Source organism: Mobula birostris, chromosome 11 (assembly GCF_030028105.1).
Source record: "Mobula birostris isolate sMobBir1 chromosome 11, sMobBir1.hap1, whole genome shotgun sequence".
Classification (NCBI taxonomy): Eukaryota; Metazoa; Chordata; class Chondrichthyes; order Myliobatiformes; family Myliobatidae; genus Mobula; species Mobula birostris.
This window is the reverse complement of record NC_092380.1, coordinates 108,152,730-108,169,904: the sequence shown is the minus strand read 5'-3', so window position 1 is coordinate 108,169,904 and position 17,175 is coordinate 108,152,730. Positions and strand designations below refer to the sequence as shown.

Here is a 17,175-nt window from a genome sequence, read left to right as displayed (position 1 = left end):
ATTTCAGGTAGGCCTTAGCAAGCTTCCCACAGGGCCTGGGAATTTGTAAAGCGAGGCCTATTCACAATTCTCCAACACATAACATGCTTTTATTACACACTGTTTTATTATAGTAAGTTCTGTCCCCACCCGGCTTGTAGAAGCAGTACTCTTTCTTGTGAATTTAAAAAAATGGTTATCCCCCACCTTAATCCATATAGTGTTGTGGATTAAGGACACCAGTGTGCCCTGGGATTCGCGGAGTGGGTCCTAAAAACTTTGTTTCTTCTCTTTGCTGTCTTAGAAAATACTACTGGGGCCTCAGTGAGGATTTGCATCTGAAATAGACTACCTGGTGCTTTCCTGAATGAAGACATCAGATCAAAGATCAGTTAGTCAGGGCCTTGCTAAAATGTCGAGGAGACTAGGATGTACACAATGAAAAGATGAGCTCTAGCAGAGAATGCAATAAAATCATTGTGATGGGTAATCCAGATAAAGGCCAGATTATACAGCCCAAAGAACAACTGCAATATAAAATGTTTTCAGTGGTTGCACTACAATACGCCAATAAATTCATTCTGCTGGGCTGGTTACAGCAGCCTTGCTTGTGAAAGATGGGTCTGTATATTTACACTGCAATCGTGTTGAAATCAGTATAAATTAACTGGATAATGTCATTCAGGACTCTCTACTTGAAAAATTCTTAAAATAGTTATTTATTTCTCTTGCATATAACTTTTTTTTATTTGAAACATTTGTTTACTTATTTAAATACAACGTAGAGTACATCTTTCTGGCCTTTCAAACTGCACGTCACAGCAACCCCCGATTTAACCCTAGCCTAATCTTGATACAATTTACAATGACCAATTAACCTACTGACTGGTATGTCTTTGGACTGTGGGATGAAACCAGAGCACCCGGAGGATACGCATGTGGTCACGGGGAGAACGTACAAACTCCAGCAGCAGGGATTGAATCCAGGTCACTGGTACTGTAAAACATTGTACTAACCACTATGCTACTGTGCCGCCATTGCTCAACATTTGTGGAACAATGCACATCAGGTGATAGTAAATGTTCCTTGTCAACTAATTGTATACGATGCATATCAATCCACAACCTGGTATTAACATTTTCTTTGAAGATTTATGCATATGGCAAGGTCTACATAACCATTTCAGACTTCAAAGGGAAACACAGCGATGCAGCCAACATCGCTGCCTCTTTCCTGATGAGCTAAAACTTTTTTACGCTTGTTTTGAAGTCATTAAGACTTTAACCCCCGAGGAGAGCTATCGACGCGATCTGCACCTTGGTCATCTTCAAGGCTGAGATAGTTAGGTCATTCCAATGTGTCAACAGCTGCAAGAAGTGGGGCCGGACGGCATCCCAGGGCAAGTACTCAAAGTGTACACAGCACAGCTGGCAGGTGTGTTTATAGGCATTTTTAATCTCTTCCTCTCCCATTGTGTAGTGCCCTCCTACTTCAAAACATCCACCACTATCCCTGTACCAAAGAAAACCAAGGTAACGCGTCTGAACAACTGGCATCCTATTGCACTCACCTTAATCATAAGAAATGCTTTGAAATGTTAATCAAGGACTACATCAGCAGCATGCTACCACCCATACTGGACACCCTACAATTCACCTACCGACACAACCGATCAACAGACAATGCCATAGCTACAGTCCATCCTCACTCACCTGGAGAAGAGGGATTCTAATGTTAGAATGCTGTTCTTGGACTACAGTTCAACATTCAACACCATATTCCCCTCCAGGCTTGACAAGAAGCTCAGAGACCTCGGCCTTCTCCCCGCTCTGCGCAGCTGGATCCTGGACTTCCTGTCAGATCGCCGGCAGGTGGTAAGAATGGGCTCCCTCACCTCTGCCCTGCTGATCCTCAACACAGGAGCACTGCAGGGCTGTGTCCGGTGCCCCTTTCTCTACTCCCTAGAGGAAGTGTTGCCACACACAGCTCCAATCTGCTGATCTAATTTGCAGATAACAAGCCTTATTTCCAACAATGAGGAGAAATCCTACAGAGAGTCAACGCCCTGACACAGTGGTGCCAAGAAAACAACCTCTCCCTCAATGTCAAAAAAATGAAGGAGTTGATCATGGATTATGGGAGAAACAGAGACAGGCTAGTCCCTATTGACATCAGTGGGACTATAGTTGAGAGGGTGAGTAGTTTCAAGTTCCTGAGTATACACATCACCGAGGATCTCAGCAGGACATACCAGCAGTGTGGTGAAAAAAGCACAACAGCACCTCTTTCACCTCAGACGGCTGAAGAAGTTTGGCATGAGTCCCCAGATCCTCAGGACTTCCTACAGGGACACCATCGAGAGCATCCTGACTGGCTGTGTCATCACCTGGTACAGGAACTGTACTCCCCTCAATTGCAAGGCACTGCAAACATTGGTGTGGACAGCCCATCGCATCTGTGGATGTGAACTTTCCTCTATTAAGGACATTTATAGCAGCAGGTGTGTAAAAAGGGCCTGGAGGATCATCAGGGACTCTAGCCACCCCAATCACAAACTGTTTCAGCTGCTACCATCTGGCAAACTGTACTGCAACAGGCTCTGGGACAGCTTTTTTTCACCAGCCCATTAGATTTATCAATACACATTGAACTGATTGCATATCTGACTGTACATTGATCGGATTGTGTATCTGACTGCACATACATGTATATAAAACAATTATGTATACAATTTTAGTGTTTGGGCCATATCCCCCCATATTTCCCCTCTTTATTGGTTGGACATTGCGATGGAGACACAACATAAAGATTTTTACTCCCTTGGATGTATGAAATAAAATAAGCACATATACAAATATACCAGTTGCCTCAAAAAAGTATCTTGATGCTAGGGACCTGGCCACGTTGGAAACATATCCTGTGTATTCATCTCCAGTACTGTATTTAAGACATAGAAGCAGAATTATACCATTTAGCTCATTGAGTCTGCTCCACTATTCCATCATTTTGATTTATTATCCCACGTAACCCCATTCTCCTGCATTCTCTTTGTAACTTCTGATGATCTTACTAATCAAGAGCATATCAACCTCTGCTTTAAATGCATCTAATAACTTGACCTCCACAACAGTCTACAGCAATGAATTCCTCAGATTCCTCACATCCTGGCTAAAGAAATTCCTCCTCATCTCTGTTCTAATGGGATGTCCGTGTATTCTGAGGCTGTACCCTCTGGTCCTAGACTTCTCCCACTGTAGGAACCATCCTCACCCACCCACTCTATCTAGGCCTCATATTCAATAGGTTTCAGTGACATCCCCTTCATTCTTCCAAACTCCAGCAATTACAGGCCCAGCATAATCCATTGCTCCTCATGTGTTAGCCCTTTCATTTCCAGAATCATTCTTGTGAACCTCCCTGGATCATCTCCAGTGCCAGCACATCCTTTCTTAGATAAGAGGCCCAAAACTGCTCACAATCCTCCAAGTGTGGTCTGACCAATGCCTTATGAAGCGTTAGCATTATATCCTTGTTTTTGTATTTTACTCTTCTTGATATGAATGCTAACCTACCTTGCAATTGCCTTCTTTACCAATGACTCAGCCTGCACGTTGACCTTCAGGGAATCCTGCACAAGGATTCCCAAATCCCTTCATGTCTGCCGCACACCTTTGCAAATTAGTAAATTAGGGAAGCTCCCAAATTTTCTTGCACATTTCACAATTTCATGATATGTCCAAGTGTTATTTTTGTATTGTAATCATGAAGTACTGTAACAATGATGATAGCTAATATATGTACTATGAGGTACTATAAACAGTACACCAGATGTTAAAAGATGAATAACTATTGGCCACACAAACAATATACAATCAACATTTTAGGCCTAGACCCTCCAACAGGACTGGAAAGGAAAGGGGAAGGAGCCGGAATAAGGTGGTAGGGGAAGGGAAGGATTACCAGCTGGCAAATGATAGGTGAGACTAGGCGATTGAGAAGGTAGATGGGAACTATTGATCATCCAAGTTGTGAGAATTCACTGAAATCATTTTAACTAGTACCACAGAATAATTTTTCATTCACTTTTCAAAAAAATGGTAACTTTGCCAGTTTAACCTAGATTTTATGCCTGTGAAGCAGGTTGTGAACTCTCAGTAATCTCGTTCAGACAAGCATGACACCTTCTAAAATTATACCCATCATGACTGGCAGTTGTGCTTGACGTTCCTCAGTGCAGTTTCTGCCCTGGCAGACTGAATCACCTATGCTAATTCCAACCCAGACATTAAGAAATCTTCAGTAAAACCATTAACTTTTCAAAAATAAATTATAACTATTATTCATTACTGTGGTTACTATTATGTTTAATTATTCTTTGTGATTCTAATGTTGTAAAACTAATATTCAACATAATTGAATGTAGTATTTATTACAGAGCAAGCAAAGGTTTACATTTAAGGTTTACATCATGACATTTCCTTAAGTTAATTTAACTACATTTTGAATGATTTCTACACGACTTTTAAAGTGGTGCTTTTCACTTGACAGACAGCCTTGACGTCCTCCTCCAGATTTGGTCATTATTACGATGTTTCTAAAACAATGAGTTCTGAACTTCAGCACTCAGTCAACTGCCACAGCTTTTTCCTACCCGAGGAAGTTCCATTGGATCCAGTAGGTACTGAAACTGGGTAAGTACCTCACTCGATCCTTGGATTTTATGTTGCCCAGAGTCCAAATATCTAAATTTGTAATAGTGTTTTAACACACAGGTGTTTCTTAGTATTTATGAAAGGTTTTTCTGTTTTAATTGTGCAAAGTTGTATCTTCAGACATAACACTTGGAATATAGGCTAGATTTTTCATTTTCTTTTCTTATTCTGTCTACTTATTGCTTTGATAGTCTATAAAACCAAATTTTTTTAAAATTTAGAGCCTTCAACAATGCAAATGCTGTTTTGAACAAATTTGCTTTCAAGAGAAAACACTATTAGCTGTTATAAGATTATTTCTTTTACTTTGTTACAAACAATCTGTGCACTCACTTGCACACTCTCTCTCTCTCTCTCTCTCTCCAATCTGAAAATTGTTTCAGTTCCATGTTTGACTATATGAGCAAGTAATCTTGTTACACCTATCAGCATGTTCCTGAGTAAAGTTTTGAGGAATGTTATAATTACTGATGGTCATAAAGGCAGGAAGAATTGATTTAATGATATCAAGTTTTAAGTGTTAATGGGGTCTGACTTGAGGAAGAATTCTGCTCTGGTGAAGCTATGCTCTTCTGAAGATTCTTACAGTTCCTGGTTGTTCTTTTGATTTATTTTCTGTACACTGGAGTTGCATCTGCGTCCCCTTTGTAGTGGCATTTTTAGTCCTTTTACCCAATTCATTTTGGGATTAACCACTCCCAATTCATTAGATCTTGAAGGAGGTAATAGAGATTTGAGGGGAGGAGCAAGCTTTGTTAGAAACAAATAATAATCCAATTACTACTGAAGTTTCTCACCAGTCCTTTTCACGGTGTACAACTTTATCAGCAAACTTCACAACACTCAGTATCATAAGAGATTCTGCAGATGCTAGAAATCTTGAGCTACATACACAAAATTCTGGAGGAACTCAGCAAGTCAGGCAGCATATATGGAAAGGAATAAAGGAATAAAAAATTGAAATTTCAGTCCTAATAAAGGGTCTTAGCCTGAAACATCGACTGTTTATTCCAGAATTTTGTGTGTGTTCTGCAAAACTTATTCACTGTTTGATCTGTTGATTTCCTTTCTATTTAATAACCACTGCAAACTGTCTCTTCATTAATCACCTCCATTTTTTGGAGGCATTTAAGATTAAATAAATGCAAACCTAATTTCTTTTGCACTCTGGCTGACTGACAGAGCTGCTTAGTGCAGTGCATTTTCCCTAAAAGTTATTTGTTCATTATTTTTAAAGGTACCCAAATTATTCCAATACCAGGGTTATCATACAGACTTCAAACTGAGATTAGGATCAAGACAGTGCATTGTAAAACTAGATTCTTGATGATATACTGCCAATTCTAGACAATTATGCTCAGCAGTTTTAGAAATAATGCAACTATAATCTTCATACGTAAAGCACGTTTAATATAGTTAAACATCACAGGATGCTAAATTCAACTCTGTATGGATCTATTTCTTTTATCTATGGTCAGTTCCATTAATTTTCAGATGAATTTAATGCAGACTGATGCAGGGTCTATGCAAGTAAAAGTCCTAAAGCCACAGCTCGTCTCACATAATTAAGCTTCATGCTTCTGCAGATTAACCTAAAACAATTCATAAATCAGAATCAGGTTTATTATCACTGACATCTGCCATAAAACCTGTTGTTATATGCAATACATCAAATATACTGCCAGTTACAATAAGAAATATAAAAAAAAACACAAAATGCAAAATAGTGAGGTAGTGTTCATGGATTATAGATTGTTCAGAAATCTGACGACAGAGAAGAGAAGCTGTAAATGATATTTTATACTCCCCCCACTCACTATACTCAACAGTATTGTATCTGCTGTGGAGACCTTCAGGTTTCTGGGTGTCACAATCTCCCAGGACCTGAAGTGGACACCCAACGCGGACACTCTTATCGAAAAGGCTCAGCAGAGGTTGTATTTCCTACATCAACTCAGGAAGTACAACCTGCCTCAGGAGCTGCTGATTCAATTCTATTCAGGAATAATCCAGTCTGTTCTCTGTTCGTCCATCACTGTCTGGTTTGGATCAGCTACAAAACAAGACAAGGATAGACTCCAAAGAACTGTCAGGGCTGTGGAAAGGATTATTGGTGTGAAGCTGCACTCGATCCAGGACTTATGTGCATCTAGAGTCAGGAAGCGAGCAAGCAGCATCACTGTAGACCCATCACACCCTGGACATCACCTGTTCCAACTCCTTCCTTCTGGTAGGTGCTTTAGATCACTGTATGCCAGGACAAATAGGTACAGAACAGTTTCTTTCCGTATGCCATCAGTCTTATGAACACTTGAATTTTAGTCTATTATAAACCAAGTCCACTTGTACATACACAGGTATACCTCATTGTATATAGTTCACGATTATTTGCACTATTGTTTTGTTTGCTTTTTGATTCTGTACAGCGAGAACTCAGGGAAACCGGCATCAAATTCTCTGTATGTGTCCACATACTTGTCGATAATAAAGGATTCTGATTCTGATTCTGATTATTGGTATAGAGCTATATTGAACAGTTTATCAGTAATTTGTACTTAAATGAAATCAAGACTATCACTATTAACAATTCTGCTTATAGATGTTTTCATATTCTTCAAAAGTTATATGGACCATGTGACAAACGTTCTAGTCAAAATTAATGCATTATACAAAATTTATTTTTATGTAATTATCATATATTTGCATTGTTGTTCAATGCAGTTGCAGGCAGCTTGGTGACGTCATTCAATGATCTATCTCCATTAGTGCTTCCCAATTAATATGAAATGGCAATAGTCTTTTGAGATTATTTTTCAGGGTTTTATTATATTTACCTTGAGGAACTTGTTATTTAGAGGTTAACTATTAATTAAGAGCTAGATATTGGTTAGAAATTCAATAACAGCTTATGTTTACATGGTGAAAAATGTCCCAAAACGCTTCACAGAGGTAAAATCAAAACACAGAGCTATCAAAAGATTTGGGGAGCAGTACCCAAAAGCTTCAAAGTTGTTTAAAAAACTAGAGGAGGTTAAGACTACTAGAGAGGAAATTCCAGAGCAGTAATCCCAGGCTTCTGGACAGACTAACATTAAGGTGATCAAAGGTGAATGGAGATTGAAAGGATTGAATCAAAAGATTTGGGAGGGTGAAGGGGATTGAGGGTACGAATGGGCTGGGGTCTGAAATTATATAAAAAAGAAGTTTAAATAATAGGTATTAAGAGGGCTAGAAATCAGAATGGATAAGCAAGGCAGAAATTCTGGGTGAGCAAAACGTAGCTGCAGAATTTTTAAGAGCTCAAGACGTCATGTTGGTGAAGAATAGGGTACCAGCCAAGCATAGTGATTCCTGGAGAGGAGAAAAGGCACGTATGAGGGTTTCACCATTGCATTGACTTAAATTAGTATGGGTGAGAGAGAAGATGGAAAACAAAACGCAGAATAATATTAAAAATGTTTGCTTTTTTAATGAAGAGGCTATTGAGTCTGAAGTGCACTTAGAAAATAACACACAGAAATTGTAAGCTCCAGAGTTAGTGGAGGAATGATAATGGGATTAAGAAAACATAATTCCATTTGAACTTAAACACGTGGAATTCTGCAGATGCTGGAAATTCAAGCAACACACATCAAAGTTGCTGGTGAATGCAGCAGGCCAGGCAGCATCTCTAGGAAGGGGTACAGTCGATGTTTCGGGCCGAGATCCATTTGAACTTATTAAGATTTGTTGATGGTGAATAATTACTCAAAGATCAATTATTGTGTTTAGTTGTATTGCAGTTTTTCTTCCCACAATAAATTTTCTTGCCTGAAAGATAAACCAGAAACAAAACTTAATCTCTCATTTTCCAAAAGTTTCTAAATTAACTCTTGAAATATACACACAGTGGACATTTTATTAGGTACAGGAGTGGAACCCCATGTGGTCTTCTGCTGCTATAGCCTATCCATTTCAAGGTTTGATGTGTTATGTGTTCAGAGATATTCTCCTGCACAGCACTGTTGTAACACATGAGTTACTATCACCTTTCTGTTAGCTTGAACCAGCCTGGCCATTCTCCTCAGAGCTCTCTCATTAACAAGGTGTTTTCACCACAGAACTGTTACTTGCTGAATGTTTTTGTTTTTCACACCATTCTCTGTAAACTCTAGAGACTGCTGCGCATGAAAACCCCAGGAGATCAGCAATTTTTGAGATACTCAAACCACCACGTCTAGCACCAACAATCATTCCACTGTCAAAGTCACTTTGATCACATTTTTTCCCTCATTCTGATGTTTGGTCTGAACAACAACTGAACCTCTTGACCATATCTGCATGCTTTTATGCATTGAGTTGCTGTCACATAATTGCTGATTAGATATTTGCATTAATGAGCAGGTATACGGGTGTACCTAATAAATATAACCGTGTATATTTCCTGAATGCTAGTTTTGTTTAATGGGAAAATGTGCTCAATTAACTTTCATTGGATAGTGTAATCAGTATGAAGAAATGTGAGTTTGGTGTGACTAGGATTGGCTTTTCTATACAGTATGATTAATGTACCCTAATGTCTGGTGCTTTGTTTCCTACTGTTGCTTGCTAGAAGAATGTTTCCAGAGCTGGTACCACACATTGCAGCATCTTCCTTTAAATGCTGTGACCTGTGCTCTATCATTCAGATCAAATAAAAATGAACAGATCATGTTCTCCATCATGGTTATCATGAATAAAAGAACTTCAGGCTTTTCTCAATTCAGCTTTCTGCAGACAAGAAACCACAGCACAGGAATTGGCAACAATCTAACATTCTTTTTAATACTGATGGCCAGGATACAAAAATCATTTTTTATAGAGTAGCTGGATTGTTATTCTGAGCTAACAAGAAAACGGTGAATTCCAGAAGTTTTAAACAAATACTGAAAATCAATCATAATTACAGATACTACCTTTCAATTGAAAACCTATATAAACTTTCCAGAAGATTGGTATTGCAAGTTTTCTGAAGACTTCACTTGGAAATGTTTCATTGTAAATGACCCATGCCATTCTTAACCAAAGTACTTGGTAATGTTACTTCCAATCTGCACCTTGTAAGGCATGAAAATGCCCGACGCAGGCCCTTCATGGTCTGAGTCGACGTTCCCACCCTCCCTCCCCTTATTTTCTTCCCTTATGGCAAAATTTCTCCAGTATTTCAAAGTTTATGTTTGTACTTTTACTGAGAAAATAATAATGTGGAAAATTCCATGCAATTTTATGTATAGAAAGCTGTCTATTCATTGCAAAACTTGCATATGTTAGAAATGAATTCTGCCCCTCTCCATTAACACATTTGGTCCCATATATTAACACTTAAAATTCTCAGTGGAAATATAGGATGGCAATCTGATAAAAAAAGGTGATAATTATTTAAAATGGAGATATTTCATTTAGAAAAAATATTCACACTTATTTTTACAAAATATTATGAACACGTTTATCCTCTTACTATATTAACAGTTAATGTTCACTAAAAATTTCTTCAGGTTGCTTTGTTGCTGATTAAAATATGACCAGGTAAATCATTTTGATCTTTACTTTGAGGTTTTAGAGTCAAATGTTCTTAACGTGACTAGAAACTGCTTAAGGTTGTAAGATGGATGCATTAACCTTCGATATAAAAAGTGCTAAGAAGATAAACAATAGAAACAATTCAGGAGGGAAATATATGAGTCATTAGAGGAAGCATAACACACAGATATTGGAAGGTACTCAGTGGAACAGAGAACAGAACATCTAGAGACAAAATATATGATATTCTATTGGAGGAGGAACCAAGCATATTCCAGCTGCCTTTAGTAGAGAAGCTGAGAAAATGGGCTGAAAAATGGAAGATGGAACTTAATCAGAATCAAAATCCGTTTTAATATTACTAACATTTGTCGTGAAATTTGTTAACTTTACGGTAGCAGTAGAAAGAAATACATGATACTGTGGAGGCAAGTACCCATGATGGAGCAGACTAATATCACAAGTTTCTGCGACTTTCTTCGATCTTCTGCAGCAGCCCAACACCCCCACCCATACCAGATGGTGATGCAGCCAGTCAAAATGCTCTCAATGGTACATTTGCAGAAGTTTTCAATTGTTTTAGTTGACAATCCCAACAACTGTGAAGTGGTGCACTTTGGTAGGACCAACCTGGATGGTATGTTGCCTCCCAGGTGCCAGGGTCTGAAACGTCTCAAATTGTGTCCACAACATTTTGGAGGGCGGGGAGTGGAGCAGCCCGATGTCTTGGTACATATTGGTACCACTGATACAGGAAGGAAAGGCAAAGGGGTCCTGAAGAGAGAACTTAGAGAGCTAGGCAGAAAGCTGAGAAGCAGGACTTCCAGGGTAGTAATTTCTGGATTGCTATCTGTGCCATGTACCAGTGAGGGCAGATAAATGTGTGTCTGAGAAGCTGGTGCGGGGGGCAGGGCTTCAGGTTTTTGATCATTGGGATCTCTTCTGGGTGAGGTATTACTGTTCAAAAGGGACAGGTTGTACTTGAACCTGAGGGGAACCAATATTCTCGCAAGCTGATTTGTTAGGACTGTTGGGGAGGGGTTAAACTACTTTGGCAGGGGGATGGGAACTGGAGTGAAGGGACTCAGGATAGGACAGATGGTAAAAAAGCAAAGACAGCATGCAGTCAGTCTGTTAGGAAGGGCAGGCAAATAATAAGACAGAATTGCAGCTAGCAGGGTGAATATCAGAGCATTAGGGATGCAGAATCAAAAGGGCTAGCAAATACAGTATTAAAGTGTATATCTCAATGCACTGAATATATAAGAAGTAAGGCGGAGTGTCGGGTATGATGTTGTGGCCATCACTGAATTGTGGCTGATGGTGGTTGTAGTTGGGAACTAAATGTCCAAGGTTACACATTTTATTGAAAGGATAGGAAGGTAGGCAGAGGGAGTGGCATGGCTCTGCTGGTAAAGAATGGCATCAAATCATGAGAAAGATGTGACATAGCATCGGAAGATGGTAAATCCATGTGCGTTGAGTTGGGAAACTGCAAGCGTAAAAGGACCCCGATGGGATTGGACTACAGAATATAACTGGAAATAGAAAAGGAGAGTGTTATGATACTCATGCGAATTTTCAACACGCAGGTTGATTGGGAAAATCAGGTTGGTAATGGATCTCAAGAAAGTGAATTTGTTGAATGCCTACGAGATGGCTTTTTAGAGCAGTTTGTCATTGAGCCAACGAGGAGATTAGCTATACTGGATTGGGTGCTATGTAATGAACCGGAGGTGATTAGGGAACTTAAGGTAAAGGAACCCTGAGGAGGCAGTGATCACAATATGATTGAATTCAACTTGAAATTTGGTAGGGTAAGGTAAAGTCTGAAGTAGCAGTATTTCAATGGAAGAAAGGAAATTACAGTGCTATGAGAGAAGATTTGGCCAAAGTAAATTGGAAGGAACTGCTGGCAGGGATGACAGCAGAGAAGCAGTGGCTTGAGTTTCTGGGCAAAATGAGAAAGGTGGAAGATAGAAGTATTCCAAAAACAAAGAAATACTCAACTGGCAAAATAGTACAACCTTGGCTGACAAGGGAAGTCAAGGCTAACGTAAAAGCAAAAGAGAGGGCATACAACAAAGCAAAAATTAGCAGCAAGATAGAGGATTGGGAAACTTTTAAAAACCTACAGAAAGCAACTAAAAGAATCATTAGAAGAGAAAAGATGAAATGTGAAAACAAACTAGCAAACAATATCAAGGTGGGATAGAAAAAGCTTTTTCAAATATGTAAAAAAAAGAGTTGGGAGTGGATATAGGACCGATAGAAAATGAGACTGGAGAAATAATAACGGGGGATAAGGAGATGGCAGATGAACTAATTGAGTATTTTGCATCAGTCTTCACTGTGGAAAACACTAGCAGTGTGCCAAGTGATGAAGAATGTGAGGGAAGAGTGAGTACAGTTACTATTACAAGGGAGAAGGTGCTCAAAAAGGTGAAAGACCTAAAGGCACATAAGTCACCTGAACTAGATGAACTACACCCTAGGCTTCTGAAAGAGGTAGCGGTAGAGATTGTGGATGCATTAATAATGATTTTTAAAAAATCATTGGACTCTGACATGGTTCCAGAGGACTGGAAAATTGCAAATGTCACTCCACTCTTTAAGAAAGGAGGGAGGCGACAGAAAGGAAATTATAGACCAGTTGGCGTGATCTCAGTGGTTGGGAAGATGTTGGAGTCATTGTTAAAGATGAGAATATGGAATACTTGGTGACACAGGATAAGATAGGACAAAGTCAACATGGTTCCTTAAGGGAAAATCATGCCTGACGAACCCGTTGGAAATTCTTTGAGGAGATTAGAAGTAGGATAGATAAAGGGGATGCAGTGAATGTTGTATATTTGGACTTTCAGAAGGCTTTTGACAAGGTGCCACACATGAGGCTGCTTACCAAGTTAGGAGCCCATGGTATGACAGGAAAGTTAATAACATGGTTAAAACATTGGCTGCAACACACACAAAACGCTAGTGGAATGCAGCAGACCAGGCAGCATCTATAGGAAGAAGTACAGTCAACGTTGAGGACAAAGGGTCTCGGCCCGAAATGTCAACTGTACCTCTTCCTATAGATGCTGCCTGGCCTGCTGCGTTCCACTAGCATTTTGTATGTGTTGCTTGAATTTCCAGCATCTGCAGATTTCCTCGTGTAAAGCATTGGCTGATTGGTAGGAGGCAGCAAGTGGGAATAAAAGGATCCTTGTCTGGTTGGCTGCCATTGACTGGTGATGTTCTGCAGGGATCTGTGTTGGGAACCACTTCTTTTTATCCTGTATATCCATGATTTAGATGATGGAATACATGGCTTTGTTGCCAAGTTTACATATGATATGAAGATTGGTGGAGGAGCAGGTGGTGTTGAGGAAACAGGTAGGCTGCAGAAGGACTTAGACAGATTAGGAGAATGGGCAAGAAACTAGCAAATGAAATACAATGTTGGAAGATATATGGTCATGCACTTTGGTAGTAGAAATAAATGTGCAGACTATTTTCTAAATGGGGAGAAAATTCAAAAATCTGAGAGACAAAGGGACTTGGGAGTCCTTGTGTAGAGTACCCTAAAGGTTAACTTACAGGTTGAGTCAGTAGTGAGGAAGGCATATGCAATTTTAGCATTCATTTCAAGAGATCTAGAATATAAGAGCAGGGATGTGATGCTGAGGCTTTATAAGGCACCGGAGAGGCCTCACCTTGAGTATTGTAAACAGTTTTGGGCTCCTTATCTGAGGAAAGATGCGCTGGCATTAGAGAAGGTTCAGAGGAGGTTCACAAGGATGATTCTGGAAGTGAAAGGGTGATGATATGAGGTACGTTTGAGGGCTCTGGGCCTGTACTCACTGAAATTTAGAAGGATGACAGTGGGTCTCATTGAAACCTTTCGAATGTTGAAAGGCCTAGAAAGAGTAGACGTGCAAAGGATGTTTCCCATGGTGGGGGACTCAAGGCAACGGGGTGCAGCCTCAGGATAGAATGGCGTCCCTTTTAAAACAGAAATGCGGAGAAATTTCTTTAGCTGGAGGTAGTGAATTTGTAGAATTTGTTACCACATGCAGCTATGGAGGCCAGATTGTTGGGTGTATTCAAGGCCAAGATTGCTAGGTTCTTGATTGGCCACAACATCCATCAAAGGTCACAGGGAGAAGGGCGAGGAGTGGAGCTGAGGAGAGGGGGAGAAAAAGGCTCCGCGATGATTGAATGGCGGAGCAGACTCGATGGGCCAAATGACCTAATTCTGCTCCTATATCTTATGGTCTAAATTTCGTCAAGTAATTAACAACAAGAGCATTAGTAACTGGCGTTAGAACGACCTGGGTATACACTGGTCAAATGCGCATAAACAATTTACCAATGGGCTGTTTGAAAAGATGTAAATTGTGAAAAAGAAAGTGGAAATTTGATAAGAATTATGCATTTCTAAGGTGGATGCAGAAACATACTGTGTATGTACAAATCTTTGAAGGGAGCAGACAAGCTGTGAAGGCTTTAAAAGAAGCACAAGAAGTCCAAGCATTTGTAGTATTGGATTTTATATTGGGACTTCAGGACATTTGATAAGAGATGTTGAAAATCATATGTTGGGCTTTAACGGACTGAGTAAGGAGAAATAATTTCTAGTGACAAAGTAGTCAGCAATCAGAGCATACAGATGTAAACTGATTAGCAACACACAGAGTAACAATTTAAAGTTTTACAGCACATCTATGTTGATCGTTGTGCCAGTCAAAGCTAATCCCACTTGTCTATATCAGATGTTATATGAGGAAACATTTTAAACACAGTGAGTTTTAATATGGAATGCACTCCCTCACAGGATGGTAAAAGCCAACTTGTAACATTTAAAGGAGACTTGCTTAAGACCGTAAATCATAGGAACAGAATTAGGCCATTTGGCTCATCAAACCTGTTCTGCCATTCAATCATGGCTGATTTACTCTCAACCGTATTATCCTCTCTTCCTCCCCATAACCTTTGACACCATTACTAATCAAGAACTTATTAACGTCCATTTTAAATATACCCAATGACTTGGTCTCCACAGCCGCCTGTGGGGAAAGAGTGAGAGTGCCAAACTGGATAGATGGACAAAATTCAAACTAAATTAATTATCAAAGTACGTATAGCTCTCCATATACAAGATTTGTTTTCTTGTAGGCATTTGCAACAAATCCGTAATAGAATAATAATCATAATAGAATCAATGGAAGACTGCACCAATTTGGTGTTCAACCAGTGTGCAAATGCAAAAAGAAAGGAGTAATAAATATATAGACAGATAAATAAACAAGCAAGCAATAAATATTGAGATCATGAGATGAAGAGTCCTTGAAAGTGAGTCCATAGGTTGTGGAAACATTTCAATGATGGGGCAAGTGAAGTTGAATGAAGTTATCCCTTTTGGTTCAAGAGCCTGATGGTTGAGGGATAATAACTTCCCTGAACTTGGTGGTTTGAGTCCTGAGGCACCTATACCTTCTTCCTGATGGCAGCAGCGAGAATAGAGCATGGCCTGGGTGCTGCAGATCCTTATGATGGATGCTGCTTTCCTGCGACAATGCTTCATATAGATCTGCTCGATGGTGGGGAGCGCTTTACCTGTGATGGACTGGGCTGTATCCACTATGTTTTATTGGATTTTCTGGTCAAGAGCATTGGTGTTTCCATACCAGGCTTTGATGCAGGCAATATACTCTCCAACACTCATCTCTAGAAGTTCGTCAAAGTGTTAGATGACATGCCAAATCTTCACAAGTGTACTTGAACCTGCATATGCATGATGGGGCCAAGTGACTTTCTTCTACATTCAAATCACTTTTAAAAATTTTAAATATTATGCAGAATAACTTATTATCGGAAATAATTGTTCCTTGTGTAACCTGCAACATCAAAGATTTTAACTGATGACTGACTTCTTAGTTAAATTCTTCAATCTAGTAGTTATATTTGATTTTGTAAAACAGCACTGAATATTTGGTGGTTATGAAATGTATGCCTGGCATTCCTAGATAATGACTGTGGTACATTGATCACCGTCTGCAGCTGTAACGGTCACATTTGTCCGTTAAACTGAATGGTATTCTCAGTATAGAATATTTTATATATTTGTGTTAACTTTTTGTGCATAAGAATTTTCTTTCAGAAACAGTACACCTTTTCTGGGAATTTACTATGTACAGTATATATTTGAAAAGGAAGTTAATGACAACAAGCATAAATGTATTTGGTAGCCATGTTTTTCTAAATTGCAGCACTGTAATGTAGAGCAAACTTGCTGCGGATTATTTACTAACTCTGATTATGATTTTATTTTTATTTCTGTCCTCTTTCACTCACCTACCTGCTTCATATACTCAAACTTTTTAATCCAGTTTTTTTCAATCTCCCAGATCATGGGTTCTTCAAGTAGAACCTGCTCAGTTCATCATATTTATATAGAAGACCAGAAGGTATTGGAGCAGAATTAAACCATTTGACCCACTAAGTCAGCTCTGCTATTTCATCATGTCTGATTTTATTTCAAACCTATTTTCCTCATTAGCCTTAACCTCTTTATTAGTTGAAAACCTATCAACCTGTGACTTAAATACACCCTGGCTTGGCCTCCACACTCCTCTGTGCTAATTAATTCTACAGATTCACCACCCATGGCTGAGGAAATTCATCTCATCTCAGTTCTAAAGGGACATCCCTTCATTCTGTGTCTATGCCCTCAGATCCTAGCCTCTCTTACTAATGGAAACATCCTCTCCATATCCACAGTATCTTGGCCTTTAAGTATCCGTTAGGGTTCAATGAGATTGCCCCTCTTCCTTGTGAACTCCAATGCTTACAGGCCCAGAGGCATCAAATGCTCCTCATATGTTAAGCCTTTCATTCCTGGGATCATTCTTGTGAACTTCCTCTGGACTCTTATATATCCTTCTGTAGATAAGGGGCTCA

At 39.4% G+C, this 17,175-nt stretch overlaps 1 protein-coding gene across 5 annotated transcripts in view; it reads left to right on the top strand.

Moving 5' to 3' along the window:
• Nucleotides 1-17,175, top strand: part of elp4 (elongator acetyltransferase complex subunit 4) — a 230,912-nt gene that overhangs the window by 49,493 nt on the left and 164,244 nt on the right. For all 5 annotated transcript variants that reach the window (XR_011887814.1, XM_072272816.1, XM_072272814.1 and 2 more), the window contains one exon: nucleotides 4,529-4,671. Coding sequence is in view for 4 of the 5 variants with exons in the window: in XM_072272816.1 (XP_072128917.1) it covers nucleotides 4,529-4,671 (143 nt within the window). In the remaining variant the exon portion in view is untranslated. The remainder of the gene's footprint in view (nucleotides 1-4,528; nucleotides 4,672-17,175) is intronic.